General features: G+C 42.3%; 1 protein-coding gene across 15 annotated transcripts in view; it reads left to right on the top strand.

The window, feature by feature from the left end:
- The window catches only part of KCNAB2 (potassium voltage-gated channel subfamily A regulatory beta subunit 2), a 210,898-nt gene that overhangs the window by 126,502 nt on the left and 63,073 nt on the right, over positions 1–21,323 (top strand). The window contains exon 1 of one of the 15 annotated variants that reach the window (XM_056544506.1): positions 19,758–20,194. The exons of the other annotated variants lie outside the window; for them this stretch is intronic. Within the exon in view, the coding sequence (XP_056400481.1) occupies positions 19,983–20,194 (212 nt within the window). The 5' untranslated portion in view covers positions 19,758–19,982. Of the gene's footprint in view, positions 1–19,757; positions 20,195–21,323 lie in introns of those variants that run through there. 15 annotated transcript variants of the gene reach the window in all.

The following is a 21,323-nucleotide window of genomic DNA, read 5'->3' as shown; positions in this document are numbered from 1 at the left end:
GAGCAGTATTATAGTGGTTATATTCTTGTAGATAGGAGCAGTATTATAGTAGTTATATTCTTGTATATAGGAGCAGTATTATAGTAGTTATATTCTTGTATATAGGAGCAGTATTATAGTAGTTATATTTTTGTATATAGGAGCAGTATTATAGTAGTTATATTCTTGTATATAGGAGCAGTATTATAGTAGTTATATTCTTGTATATAGGAGGCAGTATTATAGTGGTTATATTCTTGTAGATAGGGGCAGTATTATAGTGGTTATATTCTTGTAGATAGGAGGCCGTATTATGAGTGAATTTCTGGGACAGACGTTACGCACCTCGGTGAACAAAGCTTTTACAATTCTGTTCTTTTTCTGAATTTAGAAAGGAACAACTATATGTTATACCTGATAGTGGAGACAAAGCACTTGCCACAACATTAAACTGGTGATAATGGTAACTTGGAGCAGGGGGACAGCTGGCACGCCATTAATTTTGCATGTCTCTCAAGAATGTAGCGCAATGAGCCCATTAATAATGCAGGATTTTTTGTAGGGGATTTTTGATTGACAGGGAGTCTTGTGGAATTGAGTCATGTGGTTATTCTGGTAATAAGGAGAAGGTCGCGCTCTTTCATTTATCATCTTCATCAGGTGTTATCTGAAGCTGAAGCTCTATAATGTCCTCCACACACTCGGACCCTTCCGTTCAGTTGGTTACTTGCTTAAAGGGATTCACATATTTGACGTATCAGCTTTCTAGGACCTTTGTCTGAAATTGGAAAGTTTGTCACCTGACCAAAGTTTATCTTCCCAAAATGACTGAATGTAGCAGTGGTGTCCCTGACATGGAACCCCCAACTTCTGGAGGCACTGACCGTTCTGCCTTGTGTCTACGGTCCCCATCTTTCTTGCAAAAAAAATAAATAAAATACCGGCCATGCTAATTTGCATAATTAATTATATATGCGTAACATCACAGGATACACATATTTGGGGGGTATTTTGTCCCATTCTGACCCCTATAACATTTTTATTTCTCCTTATACGGCCTGTATTAGGGCTCATTTTTTGCGCCCCGATCTGTAATTTTTAACAGGACCATTTTTGTTTTGATGTGAGGTTTTGATCTCTTTTTTTAATTAAATTTGGGAGTTACATTTACTTACTAACTACAACTCCCAGCATGCCCTGATACAGCCTGTGGCTCAGCAGCTGCACAAAACTACAACTCCCAGCATGTTGGACTATATAGTAGTATATAGTGTAGGTCAGTGTTTCCCAACCAGGAGTGCCTCCAGCTGTTGCAAAACTACAACTCCCAGCATGTTGGACTCTATAGTAGTATATAGTATAGGTCAGTGTTTCCCAACCAGGGGTGCCTCCAGCTGTTGCAAAACTACAACTCCCAGCATGTTGGACTATATAGTAGTATATAGTATAGGTCAGTGTTTCCAAACCAGGGGTGCCTCCAGCTGTTGCAAAACTACAACTCCCAGCATGTTGGACTATTTAGTAGTATATAGTATAGGTCAGTGTTTCCCAACCAGGGGTGCCTCCAGCTGTTGCAAAACTACAACTCCCAGCATGTTGGACTATATAGTAGTATATAGTATAGGTCAGTGTTTTCCCACCAGAGGTGCCTCCAGCTGTTGCAAAACTACAACTCCCAGCATGTTGGACTATTTAGTAGTATATAGTATAGGTCAGTGTTTACCAACCAGAGGTGCCTCCAGCTGTTGCAAAACTACAACTCCCAGCATGTTGGACTATATAGTAGTATATAGTGTAGGTCAGTGTTTCCCAACCAGGAGTGCCTCCAGCTGTTGCAAAACTACAACTCCCAGCATGTTGGACTATATAGTATTATATAGTATAGGTCAGTGTTTCCCAACCAGGGGTGCCTCCAGCTGTTGCAAAACTACAACTCCCAGCATGTTGGACTATATAGTAGTATATAGTATAGGTCAGTGTTTTCCAACCAGAGGTGCCTCCAGCTGTTGCAAAACTACAACTGGCTGTCCGGGCATGCTGGGAGTTGTAGTTTTGCAACAGCTGGAGGCGCTCTGGTTGGAAAACACTGGTATAGTATATGGTGCAACATTCTGGGAGTTGGAGGATTGGTTGGCTAAATACCGCCCATTGCATTGCCTGTATTGTAATATAAAAATACCAGCAGGGTGGCCAAAATACCGTCTGTGCTGGTAAAATACCGTCCAGGTGACAACCCTACTTGTGTCTCTCCCTGTAAATGACGTAGGCTCAGATAGTACTTCCTCGCTGTCGTTTCTTATAGGTGATGAAGATGCAGGATTATGTTCTGGATGGTGTGGGGATCCCTAGTGGTCTTTTTTTATAAACCATTATTTCTATATAAATAAAATTAAAGTTTTCCTATGAAGTATATTGGAAAGGTTATTTTTTGCAAAGATGTACAACATATATATATATATATATATATATATATATATATATATAACGTTTTTGAATCTAACAGCGCCCATATAATTGTGATTATAAGTCAAATCGCTTTTTTCATCGTCTCATGGGAATATTTAAGTAAAAAGAAAAACACAACAAATGGGCTCTTTCAAATATAAAAACTTGTTATATGTTGTACATCTTGGCAAAACAATAGTTTTACTAATATACTTCTTTATAAATTTTTCACATTTTATTAAAGAAAACTGCTTTTGAATATCACGCCACTAGGGGTCCCCATACCTCCTGGGACACTGAGTCCTACAGCAGCATGAGGGTGTCCAAGGGTCATGGACATGAGATGGATGATTGACAAGGCTGCAGGAGGAACACAGGCTGCAGCAACACTGCTGTAACACAGAGTCTTACCAATCATGTATCTCCAGCTGTTGCAAAACTATAACTCCCAGCGTGTCTGGACAGTCTGGGAGTTGGCATGCTGGGAGTTGTAGTTTTGCAAAAGCTGTAGGCACATAGCTGAAGGCAACATTGCTGCAAAAAGAGTTATCAAAGCACTGTACCTCCAACTATTCCATAACTACAAGTCCCAGCATTACAGGACTGCCAAGGGATGATACACATGAATGACACAGGAACAAATAGAAAATATCTGCATAGAAAGATAGAAACCTTTTCACTAATTTAGGAAGATCTTCGTTATGGACTCTCCATATTGTCTTTGGTAGAATACAGGCAATCTCCAATAATCCACCCTCCTCCCTGTGTGACACTTGTATAATAAAGAGGATAGCCTCACTGAGTGGAAGCACGGGCACCATAATCTCTTCACCTTGTGGCACTCACCTCTTGATTCCCGGCCTTCTGTTTAGGATCAGAGAATTTTTTGTAGGTCCGGCCGGATGTCCGGGCAGTATACCTGCACACATTCACTTATTTATTTCTTTTTGTCTCACTGTGTCACTTTTTGCGTGTTGTGTGTCCACAGACTTGTCAGGATGCGGTAGCCCTTCTGGGTGTCCCTCCTGGCGGTCTAGGGGAGGTGTATGTGGCCATCGGGTTCTTCACCTCCCTGCAAACACCCCGGGTACTCCTGCATGGGCCGGGTACCTACCGTTATTGGCTCTGCGGGCAGATACCTTGGCTAACGCCAAGGGGGATGCCGGGAGCATTTGTGGTCCCTTAGTAGCTTCAGCGAAAAGGGACATCGAACCTGGAGCCTCGCAGGCACCTTTTGGTCCAGAGGCGAAGGGTAAGGTTTGTTGGGGGCCCTCTCTGATAGACCACATCCTCTGTGCACATTTTTTTGTGTAACACGTTTGGACTTTTTCTTGCGCTTTGGGTGAATCAAGAGCACGTTCCTTGGCTCTAAGAAAAAAAAAATGTGCAGCATAAAACCAGAGAGGAAAGGGTTACAGAGCAGAGTGCAGTGATTGGCTGACTGCCCCGAGAGGAAAGGGTTACAGAGCAGACTGCAGTGATTGGCTGAGTGTCCAGAGAGGAAAGGGTTACAGAGTGCAGTGATTGGCTGAGTGTTCAGATAGGAAAGGGTTACAGAGCAGAGTGCAGTGATTGGCTGAGTGTCCAGAGAGGAAAGGGTTACAGAGCAGAGTGCAGTGATTGGCTGACTGCAGTGATTGGCTGAGTGTACAGAGAGGAAAGGGTTACAGAGTGCAGTGATTGGCTTAGTGTTCAGATAGGAAAGGGTTACAGAGCAGAGTGCAGTGATTGGCTGAGTGTCCAGAGAGGAAAGGGTTACAGAGCAGACTGCAGTGATTGGCTGAGTGTCCAGAGAGGAAAGGGTTACAGTGCAGTGATTGGCTGAGTGTTCATAGAGGAAAGGGTTACAGAGCAGAGTGCAGTGATTAGCTGAGTGTCCAGAGAGGAAAGGGTTACAGAGCAGAGTGCAGTGATTGGTTGAGTGTACAGAGAGGAAAGGGTTACAGAGTGCAGTGATTGGCTGACCGCCCAGAGAGTAAAGGGTTACAGAGCACAGTGCATTGATTGCCTGACTGCCATGCTCCCACCTAGAGCAGTGAGTCAGCAGAGTGAAGGAGAAAGCTGAGTCATGCAGAGTGCAGACAAGAAAGGGACACACCCTTCCACAAGAGAGGATGGAAAGGACAATGAGCAGCTGTAATATACTATATTTTAGTGAAATATGGGTGATAGAGACATAAAAATCATACGTACATGATCAGAAACTGAGTAAAATATCACAGTTTTACTATTTTTTTGTGGGATCTGGTACACTTTAAGAAAGAAATCGCACATAGTGTAAACTGAGTCCAAAGAACTTATGAGTCTCAGCACTTTAGGCTTCTGTTTGCTGAAGTCTAGCCAGTTGGATAGGTTGGTCTCATTGGGTGAATTACAGTGATGAGACTCCACCCCCTCTTTCTGCAAAGCCAGAGGATTCATGAGAAATTTAGGCAGCATTAGGAAATTATTTCTGTTCTAAAATCGAAATCAATATGGCTGAAACCCCGCTGCCTGCCACATCATCTAAAATAGATAAGCACAAGAAATACACAAGAACCTCTACCCTGTTCTCATACAGCCCATGCCTCATTATAGAACAAAATAATTTCCAAAGTGCTCCTTTATTTTTAACATTTTACATATTTAACCAATATTAGGAGTAAATATCGGGGGGAGAGAGGCATCAGTTCTGGGATTCTGTATACCTGCAGCCTGCGGATCCATTCTTATATAGATGGTCACCTGACCTGGCTCCGCAGCTATTTCCTAGCATTGCTGTGTATTGATCTTCTTGGGAAGTGCGTTCTACATATATATCTGTTTTTGTTTCCCAGACATTGTTGTTATTGTTGTCCTCAAGAATTGTGCAGGTCGCAGATATTTGTTTTATATTCATTTACATTTAATTTATTTATTTAATTTATTTAATTTATGTATTTATTTTAACCTATATTTTCTATGCTCGGTATATACCAGTGTTTCCCAACTAGTGTGCCTCCAGCTGTGGCAAAACTACAACTGCCAGCATGCCCGGACAGCCAACGGCTGTCCGTGCATGCTGGGAGTTGTAGTTTTGCAACAGCTGGAGGCACCCTGGTTGGGAAACACTGGTATAATGTGTAGCAGACACCTGTCTTATATGTAACAATGATATTGGCCACTATGGGATGCGGGTTTATTTGATGGCCTGGATATCTGATATATCAGATGGTATCACATTACTGTAGTTTTGTATAGTGTATTAAAGGGGTACTCCAGGATTTTTTTTTTATTTGACTATGCTACAGGGGCTGTAAAGTTAGTGTAGTACATAATATAGTGTCTGTACCTGTGTTTGATGGTGGTCTCACAATTCTTATGTGATCTTTGCCCCGATGTTTATTTTTAGCGGCATACAAAAGGAGTGTTGTCTCATTTCTTCCCAGGTTGCAGTGTGGCCCGAGACATGACATCACTAGTCAGGTGTTGAAAGGGAAGGCTGTCAGTGCTTCAATGGGTGGAGTGACTGCTGGGTGAGAGAGATCATTCTCCACAGGGCAGCAGGGAATTGTATTTTATTGCACTGCACAGCATGGAAGGGAGCTCAGTTGTGCAGCATTGGGTGTGGTGGCTGTTGTGTGGGAGGGAGAAAAGTGACCTCACACTTACAAACAAGGAATTCTTGGACTTGTAGTTGGAGGGAGGGAACTCCATCAGGAAATAGCCATTTCACAAGAAGATAGCCATAGTGTTATGGTGGACTGACAACATAGCCATTTAGCCCTAAGTCAGGCATGTCCATTACTGTCCGGCAAGTAAGTACAAATCACCATCACCTTATGGTGGAGAACCCCATGATAGATGCAATTGTCATCCTTAAAGGGGTTCTCCACCATAAGGTGATTTTAGTTTGTACCTGGCAGACAGTAATGGACATGCTTAGGAAGGATCTGCACTTGTCTTGGGGATAAATGGCTATGCTGTGAGATTACCATAACACTGTGGCTTTTTGTGAACTGGTATTTCCTGTTTGAGTTTATTTCTTTGCCTACAAATCCCATAATTCCATTTTCCTCCCTCCCACACATCAGCCACCCCACCCATTGAAACATAAATGAGCTGCATCCATTCAAAAGACCTGTAGTTTTCAATCAGGGTGCCTACAGCTGTTGCATTAGTTGCAGATTGATCAGCAATCGCTCCACCCATTGAAGCAGACAGGCTCCCTGTCATCAGGTGACTAGTGATGTCAGGTCTCAACCACATTGCAACCTGGGAAAAATCTGAGACAACAGTCATTTTGTATGCTGATAAAAATAAATATTGGGGCGAAAATCACAGAAGAATTGTGAGAAAAGCATCACACACAGGTACAGACACTATATTATGTACTACACTAACTTTACAGCCCCTGTAGCACAGTCAAATAAAAAAAATCCTGGAATACCCCTTTAATGATTTGATGACTCTTCTTTGTTGATTATAATATAATTGACTTATTGATTATAATATAAGCAGATTGAGACCCACATCAGACCCGTCCAGCTCTGTATACGAGGAAATGAACCGATAAGAGTTTGTTCCTCATTGGACATTTTCATCTTGTCTTTGATTATTATGTTGTATATTGTGTTCTTAGTCCTTTATGAACTATGAATTGTGTAGTGTTATTCTGCACATCCTCCCTGAACCATTTGATTACCGTCTACGTAATAAAGCACATTTATAGCTCTTTCTAAGAACATTTAGGCTATGTTCACACGGCATAATATTTGAGTGGAATTCCGCAGAAATATTCCGCTACAGCATTGATTTCTTTGTTGTTGTGATGGAGAAATCTTTACTGTCAGAGCAGTGAACACTATGGACTCTCATGATGTTGTTATGGAGGATTCTTTAATGTAAGAGCAGTAAACACTATGGAGCTCTCATGATCTTGTGATGAAGGGTTCTTTACTGTTAGAACAGTGGACCTTATGGACTCTCGTGATATTGTGATGGAGGATTCTTTACTGTAAGAGCAGTGTACACTATGGAGCGCTCATGATGTTGTGATGGAGGATTCTTTACTGTAAGAGCAGTAGACACTGGATTGCTCATGATGTTCTGATGGAGGATACTTTACTGTAAGAGTATTTGACTCTCTCTGGATCAATCATGATGTTCTGATGGAGGATTCTTTACTGTAAGAGTAGTGGACACATTGGAATGTTTATGATGTTGTGGTGGAGGATTCTGTACTGTAAGAGCAGTGGACACTATGATGCCCTCATTATGTTGTGATGGAGGATTCTTTACTGTAAAACCAATGAACACAATGGACTTTCATGATCTGATGGCTGATTCTTAAAGGGGTACTCCGGTGAAAACCTTTTTTCTTTTAAATGAACTGGTGCCAGAAAGTTAAACATATTTGTAAATTACTTCTATTAAAAAAAATCTTAATCCTTCCAGTACTTATTAGTTGCTGAATGCTACAGAGGAAATTCCTTTCTTTTTGGAACACTGATGACATCACGAGCACAGTGCTCTCTGCTGACATCTCTGTCCGTTTTAGCAACCATGCATAGAAGATATATAGCAGATGTACGCTAAGGGCAGCATGGTGGCTCAGTGGTTAGCAGTGCTGGGGACTTGGGTTCAAATCCCACTAAGGACAACAATAAATAAAGAGTTATTATTATTATTATTATAATGACGTCAGCAAAGAGCACTGTGCTCATGATGTCATCAGAGAGAATTCCAAAAAGAAAAGAATTTCCTCTGTAGTATTCAGCAGCTAATAAGTACAGGAAGGATTAAGAGTTTTTTAATAGAAGTAATTTACAAATCTGTTTAACTTTCTGGCACCAGTTGATTTAAAAGAAAAAAGGTTTTCACCGGAGTACCCCTTTAACTGTAAAAGCAGTGAACACTATGATGCCCTCATTATGTTGGGATGGAGGATTCTTTACTGTAAGAGCAGTGGACACAATGGACTCTCATGATGTTGTGATGGATAATTCGTTGAAGAAGCCCAATGAGGGCCTGGGTGCTCTTCTGTATTTGGTGTATGCCCCTTAGGGTTCTTTTTTTTTTTTTTTTCTGGATCAACACAGTATGGCAGTGTTTCTCAAATAGTGGGCCTCCAGCTGTTGCAGAACTAAAACTCCCAGCATGCCCAGACAACCAACACCCATTGGGAAACACTACATTAGGGTTATTTTCCAACCTTATCATCTATGTAACTCAGTGTTTTCCAAAGAGTGCGTCTCCAGCGGTTGCAAAACTGCAACTCCCAGCATGCCCAGACAGCCGAAGGCTGTCTGGGCATGCTGGAAGTTGTAGTTTTGCAGCAGCTGGAGACACACTGTTTGGAAAACACTGATATACCTATATCTGGTATATTTGTGGTGGTAGCATTGTTATTATTTGATATTATGTATTTCTTATATCGTCTTTCCGCACGTTCAGTATCACATCTGCGCCGTGTAAGCGTCTCGCCAACTGGCTTTATTCTTCATAACATTTAAAGACTATTGTCCAAGAGCCCCCCCCCCCCCCCCCCAGCCAAAATCCTGCCCCCTCCCCCATCAGTCTTGTATAAGCTTTTTTACAGATAAGGGATTAAGTATAACCCCGCCAACTCCCATAATGAATATGTATAAGGGGTACATAGGGGTCCTATAATGATTTTAGATGTGATTTGCTGCAGTTATGTCCAGAGACCCTGTCCTAGACTTTATATGTCGCCCCCGGTGTACATTGGGGTGGGGGGAGGTGATGATTTTACACCGCGCCAGTAGCGTTGCGTTTCATCAGTGTTTGTAGCGATGACATGAGGCGTTAATAAGATGATTACGATCAGTCGCCTCTGCGGTCATCACAGGTCAGCGCTCATATCCTGGACACGGATTACCCAGAGATCACATCTCCATGTGAATGGGCCCCACATAATTAAAGGGCATTGTCCCTTTAAAATAAAATAAAAAATATATATATATAAAAAAAATCTGGTAAACTAATTATCTTTTATTAGAAGAATATTCCATTAACCCCCGACGCCTTCTGGGCCTTAGTGCCCAAGCAGATTTTTTATTTTCCCACCGTTGCCTTCAAAGTGACGTCATATTTTCATTTTTTATTGTCAGCAAACACATACGAGGGCTGTTTTTTTATGGAACAAGTTATACTGTTTAATGCCGCCATTTGCTTCATATATCTTATTGCTTCATTTTTATCAGCCCGTGTTAATAAAACGTAAAAAAGAAAATGCCCTTTTCTGTTGTTTATTTTTAAGTTTACGCCATTCATTGTACGATAAAAATAACATTATAGCTTTAGGGTACGTTCCCACAGGGCGTATACGCAGCATATTTGACGCTGCGTAAAATTTATGGCAGCAGCGAGAAATACGCTGCGTATTCCTCGCTCTCTATACACACAGGGCTTTCCGGCGGCAGCCCTATGTGTGAAGTGAGTTTTGGAGGCGGAGCCGCGCGTCACAGACATGCCGACACACGGCCCCGCCTCCAAAACTCACTGCACACAGAGGGCTGCCGCCGGAAAGCCCTGTGTGTATAGAGAGCGAGGAATACGCAGCGTATTTCTCGCTGCTGCCATAAATTTTACGCAGCGTCAAATACGCTGCGTATACGCCCTGTGAGAATGCACCCTTATTCTGCGGGTCCGTTCCCTAATCAACACTGAAATTATATCCCGTATATACTCGAGTATAAGCCGACCCGAATATAAGCCGAGGCCCCTAATTTCACCCCAAAAAACCCAGGAAAAGCTATTGACTCGACTATAAGCCTAGGGTGGGAAATACATCATCCCCCCCCATGTCATCATCCCCCCCCGTCATCATCCAGACCCCCGTCATCATCCAGACCCTCGTCATCATCCCCCCCTTCATCATCACTGCCTGTCAATCCATTCATCAGTGGTCTTCAACCTGCGGACCTCCAGATGTTGCAAAACTACAACTCCCAGCATGCCAGGACAGCCATCGGCTGTCCGGGCATGCTGGGAGTTGTAGTTTTGAAACCTCTGGAGGTCCGCAGGTTGAAGACCACTGCGGCCTTCGTCATCATCCAGCCCCCCCCCCCTTTGTTTTGTACTCCCCTCTCCTTGGCAGGAAGTTAGGGGGAGCTGGTCCGGGCCATCTATGCTGCAGGGACCGTCCGGTGGGGAGGGTTAGTCGTTGCGGGCTGTCCATTTTCACCGGGCGGGCCTCTTCTCCGCACTTCGGGCCTGCCCCAGACTAGTGACGTTGCCTTGACGACGACGCACAGGGACGTTGCGCATGAACGTCCCTGTGCGTCGTCGTCAAGGCAACATAACTAATCATGCTGGGAGTTGCAGTTTTGCAACATCTGGAGGTCCGCAGGTTGAAGACCACTGAGAAGGGATTGACAGGTGGAGAGTTCACTCGAGTATAAGCCGAGGGGGGCGTTTTCAGCACGAAAAATCGTGCTGAAAAACTCGGCTTATACTCGAGTATATACGGTAATCGTTTGTTTTACTTCTTACTCCTTTGGCACAATAAATATATATATATATATATATATATTTATTTATTTATATATTTATTTATTTATTTTTTTTAAATGTGTCGCCAGATTGCAAGAGCAATACTATTTTAATTTTTCCCTCTGTTAGGTCTTGTTTTTTTTTTTTTTTCCAGGAAAACTTACATTTTTTATTGTTATCATTTTGGAATACATTTGACTTTGTAATTATTTTCCATTTTTTTGTGAGGCGGATTAATAAAATACATTTATCATAGCTTTTTTTTTTTTCTTTTAACAGCATTAAACCTACAGGATAAATAATAAAATAATTTTATGGTTTGGGTTGTTATGGTCGTGGAGGAACACAAAATCTGTATTATGTTCTTTTATTTAGAAAAAAACAAAAATGTATTCATTTATTTTCTTTTTATTTAATTAAATGAATTCATTTTATTTTTATTTATTTTTTTTTCTAGTCCCTCTTTGGCAGTGATTAGCAGAACATTGGGATATTACACTGCACTATTACTGTATTGTACCTGTCAGCCTAAGGGTACACAGACACCCACCGCAGGCCTGGGGGGGGGGTCTTCACAAGACCCCCGGGTGCCATGGAAACCTATCGGCACTGGCGATCCAAGCAATCTGCACACAGCAATTTTACATGTGTATGTCAGATTCCTTACTATGTGCACGATTTGACTGCAGCATGTAAAGGGTTAAAGGGGTACTGCGGAGGGGAAAAAATAACTTCAAATCAACTGGTGCCAGAAAGTTATACAGATTTGTAATTTACTTCTATTTAAAAATCCTAATCCTTCCAGTACTTATCAGCTGCTGTATGCTCCACAGGAAGTTGTGTAGTTCTTTCCAGTCTGACCACAGTGCTCTCTGCTGACACCTCTGTCCATGTCAGGAACTGTCCAGAGCAGGAGCAAATTCCCATAGCAAACCTCTACTGCTCTGGACAGTTCCTCATCTACCAGGAATCGGGGTTCCTCCGCTCCTGGGACTTATGGGGGAGTCATGATGACAGCCGAGCTCCCGCGGTCGCGGTCCCGACCAATCACCCCGACCCCCCCCCCCGACCCAAAATAGAAAACGTGCATTTGATAAGGACAGTTGTAACTCAGCTTTTCGAGACTCCTGAAGAGTAAATCTACTTTAGTTCTCTTATCCTGAATGTCCGGCTGCCATAGTGTTGTATAAACTGGAAGATGTGATGTGGGAAAGCTTGGTGGTGATGAACGTATCTGGGGTCGCCCAGCCTCAGACTGCTGCAAAACTACATCTCCCAGCATGCCCCGAGAGCCAAATGGTGTCAGGGCATGCTGGGAGTTGAAGTATTGCAGCAGTGTTTCCCAACCAGTTTTGCAACAGCTGGAGGCACCTTTGTTAGGGAACACTGGTAAAAGCAATGCAATGAATGTTTAGAAAAGTCTCTGACTGTCTCGGCATGCTGGGAGTTGTAGTTTTGCAACAGCTGGAGGAACTTTGGTTAGGGAACACTGGTAAAAGCAATGCAATGATTGTTTATAAAAGTCTCTGACTGTCTCGGCATGCTGGGAGTTGTAGTTTTGTAAGTGTGGTATTAAACCAGAGTGCCTTCAGCTGTTGCTAAACTACAACTCCCAGCATGCCCAGAAAGTCAGAGACTTTTATAAACAATCATTGCATTGCTTTTACCAGTGTTCCCTAACCAAGGTGCCTCCAGCTGTTGCTAAACTACAACTCCCAGCATTCCCGGCCCTTATACATATATGGTTGCACAGAAGGGTTATCTTGGAGGTGACAGACTCTGTTCCTTCTCTTTCCTGCGATGGCGGATTCTAGGAAACCCCCGGAGATTATGTCTGATTATGGTTGAGATAATCCCAAAGATTACTCGTTATAATCTGTAACAACTGTAACCCTTTACAGTCCAGAGAATTCCTCTAATCCGGAAACCAATAACGCAAATATCTGATAATCCGGCTCCTGTGTCCGACATAAAACCGCGATCTCTAGGGAATGTCTAATGTGGGAAACAGAGCCCGGCAATGGAGGTAGATTTCCATGACCGTCCGATAATCCGAAATATCTGATAATCCAGAGTATTTAATAATCCAGAATATCTGATAATCCAGAGTATTTAATAATCCAGAATATCTGATAATCCAGAGTATTTAATAATCCAGAATATCTGATAATCCAGAATACTTGATAATCCAGAATATTTAATAATCCGGAATATCTGATAATCCAGCACCAAATGTGGCATTTTTCTGTATTATTAGAAGTGAATTCACACGATCAGGTTGTGTTTCAATTTCAGAATTTTCAGTTTCTGCAATTAAAGGGGCACTCCGGTGGAAACCCTTTTTTTTTTTTTTTTTTTTTTTTAAATGAACTGGTGCCAGAAAGTAAAATAGTTTTGTAAATTACTTCTATTTAAAAATCTTAATCCTTCCAGTACTTATTAGCAGCTGTATGCTACAGAGGAAATTCTTTTCATTTTGAATTTCTTTTTTGTGTTGTCCACAGTGCTCTCTGCTGACACCTCTGTCGGTGTCAGGAACTGTCCAGAGCAGGAGATGTTTGCTATGGGGATTTTCTCCCGCTCTGGACAGTTCCTGATACGGACATCAGGTGTCAGCAGAGAGCACTGTGGACAAGACAGAAAAGAAATTCAAAAAGAAAGGAATTTTCTCTGTAATATACAGCTGCTAATAAGTACTGAAAGGACAAATATTTTTTAATATAAGTAATTAACAAATCTGTTTAACTTTTTGGCACCAGTTGATTTAAAAAATAAAATAAAATGTTTTCCACCGGAGTACCCCTTTTAACTTCTGAGATTTACTTTAATGTCTTTATATAAAGTATTCACTCCGCACATGATGTGGACCAGTGATTTCCCAGCATGCCCAGAGCCTGGATTCCATACACACTCATTTGTAGTTTCCCACACTTGGATACATTTGTAGTTTCCCACACTTGGATACATTTGTAGTTTCCCACACTTGGATACATTTGTAGTTTCGCACACTTGGATACATTTGTAGTTTCGCACACTTGGATGCATTTGTAGTTTCCCACACTTGGATACATTTGTAGTTTCCCACACTTGGATACATTTGTAGTTTCCCACACTTGGATACATTTGTAGTTTCGCACACTTGGATACATTTGTAGTTTCTCACACTTGGATACATTTGTAGTTTCCCACACTTGGATACATTTGTAGTTTCGCACACTTGGATACATTTGTAGTTTCCCACACTTGGATACATTTGTAGTTTCCCACACTTGGATACATTTGTAGTTTCCCACACTTGGATACATTTGTAGTTTCGCACACTTGGATACATTTGTAGTTTCCCACACTTGGATACATTTGTAGCTTCGTACACTTGGATACATTTGTAGTTTCCCACACTTGGATACATTTGTAGCTTCGTACACTTGGATACATTTGTAGTTTCCCACACTTGGATACATTTGTAGTTTCCCACACTTGGATACATTTGTAGTTTCCCACACTTGGATATATTTGTAGTTTCGCACACTTGGATACATTTGTAGTTTCGCACACTTGGATACATTTGTAGTTTCGCACACTTGGATACATTTGTAGTTTCGCACACTTGGATACATTTGTAGTTTCGCACACTTGGATACATTTGTAGTTTCGCACACTTGGATACATTTGTAGTTTCCCACACTTGGATACATTTGTAGTTTCTCACACTTGGATACATTTGTAGTTTCCCAGACTTGGATACATTTGTAGTTTCCCACACTTGGATACATTTGTAGTTTCGCACACTTGGATACATTTGTAGTTTCACACTTGGATACATTTGTAGTTTCCCAGACTTGGATACATTTGTAGTTTCCCAGACTTGGATACATTTGTAGTTTCCCAGACTTGGATACATTTGTAGTTTCCCAGACTTGGATACATTTGTAGTTTCTCACACTTGGATACATTTGTAGTTTCTCACACTTGGATACATTTGTAGTTTCTCACACTTGGATACATTTGTAGTTTTGCACACTTGGATACATTTGTAGTTTCGCACACTTGGATACATTTGTAGTTTCCCACACTTGGATACATTTGTAGTTTCCCACACTTGGATACATTTGTAGTTTCGCACACTTGGATACATTTGTAGTTTCCCACACTTGGATACATTTGTAGTTTCCCACTCTTGGATACATTTGTAGTTTCACACACTTGGATACATTTGTAGTTTCCCACTCTTGGATACATTTGTAGTTTTGCACACTTGGATACATTTGTAGTTTCCCACACTTGGATACATTTGTAGTTTCGCACACGTGGATACATTTGTAGTTTCCCACACTTGGATACATTTGTAGTTTCGCACACTTGGATACATTTGTAGTTTCGCACACTTGGATACATTTGTAGTTTCCCACACTTGGATACATTTGTAGTTTCCCACACTTGGATACATTTGTAGTTTCCCACACTTGGATACATTTGTAGTTTCCCACACTTGGATACATTTGTAGTTTCCCACACTTGGATACATTTGTAGTTTCCCACACTTGGATACATTTGTAGTTTCCCACACTTGGATACATTTGTAGTTTCTCACACTTGGATACATTTGTAGTTTCTCACACTTGGATACATTTGTAGTTTCGCACACTTGGATACATTTGTAGTTTTCCATTCTTGGATACATTTGTAGTTTCGCACACTTGGATACATTTGTAGTTTCCCACACTTGGATACATTTGTAGTTTCCCACACTTGGATACATTTGTAGTTTCTCACACTTGGATACATTTGTAGTTTCTCACACTTTGATACATTTGTAGTTTCGCACACTTGGATACATTTGTAGTTTTCCATTCTTGGATACATTTGTAGTTTCGCACACTTGGATACATTTGTAGTTTCCCACACTTGGATACATTTGTAGTTTCCCACACTTGGATACATTTGTAGTTTCCCACACTTGGATACATTTGTAGTTTCGCACACTTGGATACATTTGTAGTTTCCCACACTTGGATACATTTGTAGTTTCCCACACTTGGATACATTTGTAGTTTCCTATACTTGGATACATTTGTAGTTTCCTATACTTGGATACATTTGTAGTTTCCCACACTTGGATACATTTGTAGTTTCGCACACTTGGATACATTTGTAGTTTCGCACACTTGGATACATTTGTAGTTTCCCACACTTGGATACATTTGTAGTATCAGTGGATGATTTTATATATTTGTTATTTTTATTATATTTATATGTTGCTTTATTTTCTCGTTTCTCTTCTGTTATTGGAATTAAATGGTTGTTGTTGTTTTTCCTCCGGTTTTCCGGCGGTGGGTGCGTTTGAACAGGACGGCCAGTGCTGCGGGGTCACGTGGCAACAGGTGGTGCCTCTATAAATGGCAGATGGGTACGATCCTCGCCGCCACCGCCGGCCTTTACGTGACATCCAAAAGATAAGAAAACATTTGTCGCACTCTGCGTCCGCTCCGCGAATATCCTGCTCGCCCTCCGCCATGAATAATAGATTTCCTCTCTATTCTTATACCGTACTGTATAGATTCTCAATGCAGATATTGAATGATGATGGGGGGTGAGAGAGTCTGCAGATACCGCAGACCGTTGTTCTATTTAGTTCAATATTGATCCCTCATTTTTACCGGCATCTAAGATTTCACTTTATATACACTATGGGGGAGGGGTTGTCAGGCTGTAGAGAGCTCTGCCTGTCAGTCAAAGAAGGGGGGGAGGGGTCATAATAGGAAAGTGGGTTGTTACAGTGCAGGGCACCTCAGGACATTGGCCACACCTCCTTGACACTTCACATTGGGAATGCAGCCGTGCACAGTAGGTCTCTCTGTACTTATAGCTGTTATCTCATTCTCAGAGGACACATTCACTTCAAGCTGATCATTTATGTTAGGGGGTCTCCAAACTGCGGACCTCCACATGTTGCAAAACTACAACTCCCAGCATGCCATATATCTGTACACTGCAGCAGTGGTCTCCAAGCTTTGCACCTCCAGCTGTTGCAAAACTACAACTTCCAGCATGCCCCGACAGCCTTGTTGGGAAACACTGTTGACAGTCCGAGCATGCTGGGAGTTGTAGTTTTGCAACACCTATAGATCCACAGTTTGGAGACCCCCTGATTTATGGTTATGGCAGCTCCACCCGGCATTAGATCCCTGTCGGACCCCATCGAATTAAGCAGAATCCTTACTACTTAATGCAGAAATTTTTTAAATATTAAAGGGGTACTCCGGAGGGAAAAAGAACTGGTCCCAGAAAGTTCTACAGATTTGTAAATTACGTCTATTTAAAAACCTTAACCTTCCAGTACTTATCAGCTGCTGTATAATACGGAGGAAATTGTGTACTTCTGATCACAGTGCTCTCTGCTGACACCTCTGTCCGTGTCAGGAACTGTCCAGAGCAGGAGAGGTTTGCTATGGGGATTTGTTCCTACTCTGGACAGTTCCTGACATGACCAGATTCCGTGTCCCTCCATATGCGTCTGTATACCGCCACTTTTAGGGTGCGTTCACACGGCCGTCTGTCCCCGTTCTTTTATCCTCGTTTTGGTTCAGTTCTTGCAGGCTGTAAACAGATTAAAAACGCTTTTTTTTTTTTTTTTTTTAAACATTCATGTCAATGTGATTTTTTTTACAATCCGTTTACATCTGTTTGTACCCGTCTGCACTCATTTCCGTTTTTTTGACGGCAGAAAAAACAGCACATGCAGTATTTTTTCTTCCGTCGAAAAAACGGATACAGTAAATTTACCATTGAAGTCTATGGGAAACGGATGAGCCTTTAATGTCATCTGTTTGCTTCCGTTTTTTCAATCCGTTTTTTGATCCGTTTTTACTTCTGAGCATGCTCGGAACAAAAAAAATGTTGTTTTGTTTATTAACTGAACAATAACGGATCCAAATGGATACAAACGGATAACATCCGTTTGCATCCGTAATTGTCCGTTTTTTTATTATTTTTTAAAGGGGTACTCCGGTGGAAAACTTTTTTTTTTTTTTAAATGAACTGGTGGCAGAAAGTTAAACAGATTTGTAAATTACTTCTATTAAAAAATCTTAATCCTTCCAATACTTTTTAGCTGCTGAATACTAGAGAGGAAATTCTTTTCTTTTTGGAACACAGAGCTCTCTGCTGACATCACGAGCACAGTGCTCTCTGCTGACACCTCTGTCCATTTTAAAGGGGTATTCCAGGAAAAAACTTTTTTTTATATCAACTGGCCCCAGAAAGTTAAACAGATTTGTAAATTACTTCCATTAAAAAATCTTAATCCTTTCAATTATTATCAGCTGCTGAAGTTGAGTTCTCTCTGCTGACATCTCTGCTTGTCTCGGGAACTGCACAGAGTAGAAGAGGTTTGCTATGGGGATTTGCTTTTAAAATGGGCGGTTCCCGGGACACGTATCATCGGAGAGCACTTAGAAAAGAACAGCTCAACTTCAGCAGCTGATAATTATTGGAAGGATTAAGATTTTTTTTAATAGAAGTAATTTACAAATCTGTTTAACTTTCTGGAGCCAGTTGATATATAAAAAAAAAAAGGTTTTTCCTGGATAACCCCTTTAAGAACTGTCCAGAGCAGGAGAAAATCCCCATAGCAAACATATGCTGTTCTGGACAGTTCCTAAAATGGACAGAGATGTCAGCAGAGAGCTCTGTGTTCCAAAAAGAAAAGAATTTCCTCTGTAGTATTCAGCAGCTAATAAGTCCTGGAAGGATTAAGATTTTTTAATTTAAGTAATTTACAAATCTGTTTTACTTTCTGGCACCAATTGATTTATAAAAATAAAAAAGCTTTCCGCCGGAGTATCCCTTTAAATTCAGTTTTTTATTTTTGACGGGAGAAGTATGGGACGGGTCTAGATGGCCGTGTGGACGCAGCCTTAAGCATCAACAACTGAAAGATAATTTTTTTTTGCCCTGGCAGAGATCCAAGCCGATATAAATACAGCGGCGGCGGCGGCGGCGGCGCAGGGATCGCGTTACACAATGTCACCGTTGCCTGGATGTTGTGTTTGCAGATCTGAACCAATTGACCCGTGCACAATATCTGCCCCCGTATACAGGCTCCAGTCTGTGACCACGACGAATAATGCACGGAGCCGTATACATGTCAGCCGCACAGCAGGTGTATATAGGGCAGCGTTTACCAACCACGGTGCCTCCAGCTGTTGCAAAACTACAACTCCCAGCATGCCCGGACAGCCTTCGGCTGTCCGGGCATGCTGGGAGTTGTAGTTTTGCAACAGCTGGAGGCACCCTGGGTGGTAAACACTGATATAGGGGGGTCAGCACTAAGCACAACAATAGTGCCTGTTCACTAATCCTCCACTAGTAGTCGGTGCGTTCCCCTCAGTAATGAATGGACGGGGGCCGCTCTGTGCAGATGACTGGAGACCTAATTGACTTACAGAGACATGTGAGGCTCCCGGGATCACTACAGGAGCCGCCCGCTCCGCACTCCAGAGGGCGACTCGGCTGTCGAAGAAGGAACATCTAAGATCTGAGCAGCATGAGCCTCGGATCCGCAGCACTGAGCCCCCTACGTGCCTTCCCGGGAGGTCTCCGTCCGCCGTTCCCCGCTCCAGCCCTTCACCTTAAATCCCTTTTTTAAATTTTTTGGGGGAATTTTACAAGAAAGAATTTTAATTTTTTTAGTTTATTTGTAAATTTTTTGTATTTTTTAAGCTTTTTTAGCTTTTGTTGTTTTAAGTCATTTATATATATATTATTATAATTATTAAATATTTTTATTTTGTTTCCTGCTGCGTCGTCTTAAAGCCACGGTAACGATGGGAATAGACGGAATAAAGTGTATTTTTTCTATTCCCCGGAGAGATTGGTTGTGAAGGAGATTAAAGATCAGATAATGCTTTATAATATCCGTATCCCACTGGTTAACCCCGCGGCGGCTGTCCGAGTATAGAGTAAAGAAGAATAAGGATCTTGTATGCGGTAGACTCCATCTCTTGCGTAGTCACCGACCGCACCGTCGCGGAGTAACCTCGCGGACTGTTTCGGGTGGGGGGGGATCGGCAGGAGAAGGCACCATGCAGGTCTCTTTCGCTTGTTCGGAGCACGGTTTAAAAGGTCGCAGCGGGGACGATAGACTGAACCGGCAGAATGTCAGCAGCCCGAGCCTCGCGGCCAGGACGAAATTCCGTGCGGTGGCGATGGTGGCGCGGAGCCTGGGACATCTGTCGGTGCAAAGTGTTCACCCCCCGAGTGAATCCAGCCTGCGCCAGCCCGGCATGAAGTATAGGTATGGGGTGTTAATCTCTGTCGTTTCATTCGCTTATATGGTTACGGATGTAGCAGAGCTGGATTTGTTACTTGACTATTTGATGAGTTTGAGTCAATGTGGTGGATTTAACTGCGTAAATGCCACTAAATACACGTAATGATCCCGCAGTAAAGTAGTTTACAGACTCCATTTCACCTCTGCTATGTCAGTATAGTTGTGCGAAGTGTTTACCGCGTTATGGAGGTCACGGCGCGCCCTATAGTCACAAGCATCGGGTTCTGTCTGTAAATAGCCCTTGTGTATGTAAGATACAGCAGAGAGTATATAGCACTCACCGGAGTGGACTCTTAGCTATTCCTGAGTGAGACTCAACCCCTTGTATATATATAGATCCGCACAGTTCAGAGTCCACTGATCTATTGTCCATGGTTTTGCAAAACTACAACTCCCAGCATGCCCAGACAGCCCTTGGCTCTCTGGGCATACTGGGAGTTGTAGTTCTGTAACAGCTGGAGGTCCACAGTTTGGAGTCCACTGCTTTATTGTCCTTAACTTTCCAAAACTACAACTCCCAGCATGCCCGGACAGCCAACCTCTATCTGGGCATACTGGGAGTTGTAGTTCTGCAACAGCTGGAGGTCCACAGTTTGGAGTCCACTGCTTTATTGTCCTTTACTTTGCGAAACTACAACTCCCAGCATGCCCAGACAGTCGTTGTAGTTCTGTAACAGCTGGAGGTCCATAGTTTGGAGTCCCCTGCTTGATTGTCCTTTACTTTGCAAAACTACAACTCCCAGCATGCCCTAGGAGTTGTAGTTCTGCAGCAGCTGGAGGGCCACAGTTTGAAGACCACTGCTTTATTGTCCTTAACTTTGCAAAACTACAACTCCCAGCATGCCCGGACAGCCAGCCGCTGTCTGGGCATGCTGGGAGTTGTAGTACTGCAACAGCTGGAGGTCCACAGTTTAGAAACCACTGCTTCATTATCCATTATTTTGCAAAACTACAACTCCCAGCATGCACGGACAGCCAACGGCTGTCAGGGCATGCTGGGAGCTGTAGTTCTGCAACAGCTGGAGGGCCACAGTTTGGAGACCACTGCTTTATTGTCCTTTGCTTTGCAAAACTACAACTCCCAACATGCCCG

Source organism: Hyla sarda, chromosome 10 (genome assembly GCF_029499605.1).
Source record: "Hyla sarda isolate aHylSar1 chromosome 10, aHylSar1.hap1, whole genome shotgun sequence".
NCBI classification, from domain to species: Eukaryota; Metazoa; Chordata; class Amphibia; order Anura; family Hylidae; genus Hyla; species Hyla sarda.
The sequence above is the reverse complement of the archived record's forward strand: the minus strand, read 5'-3'. Positions and strand labels throughout refer to the sequence as shown.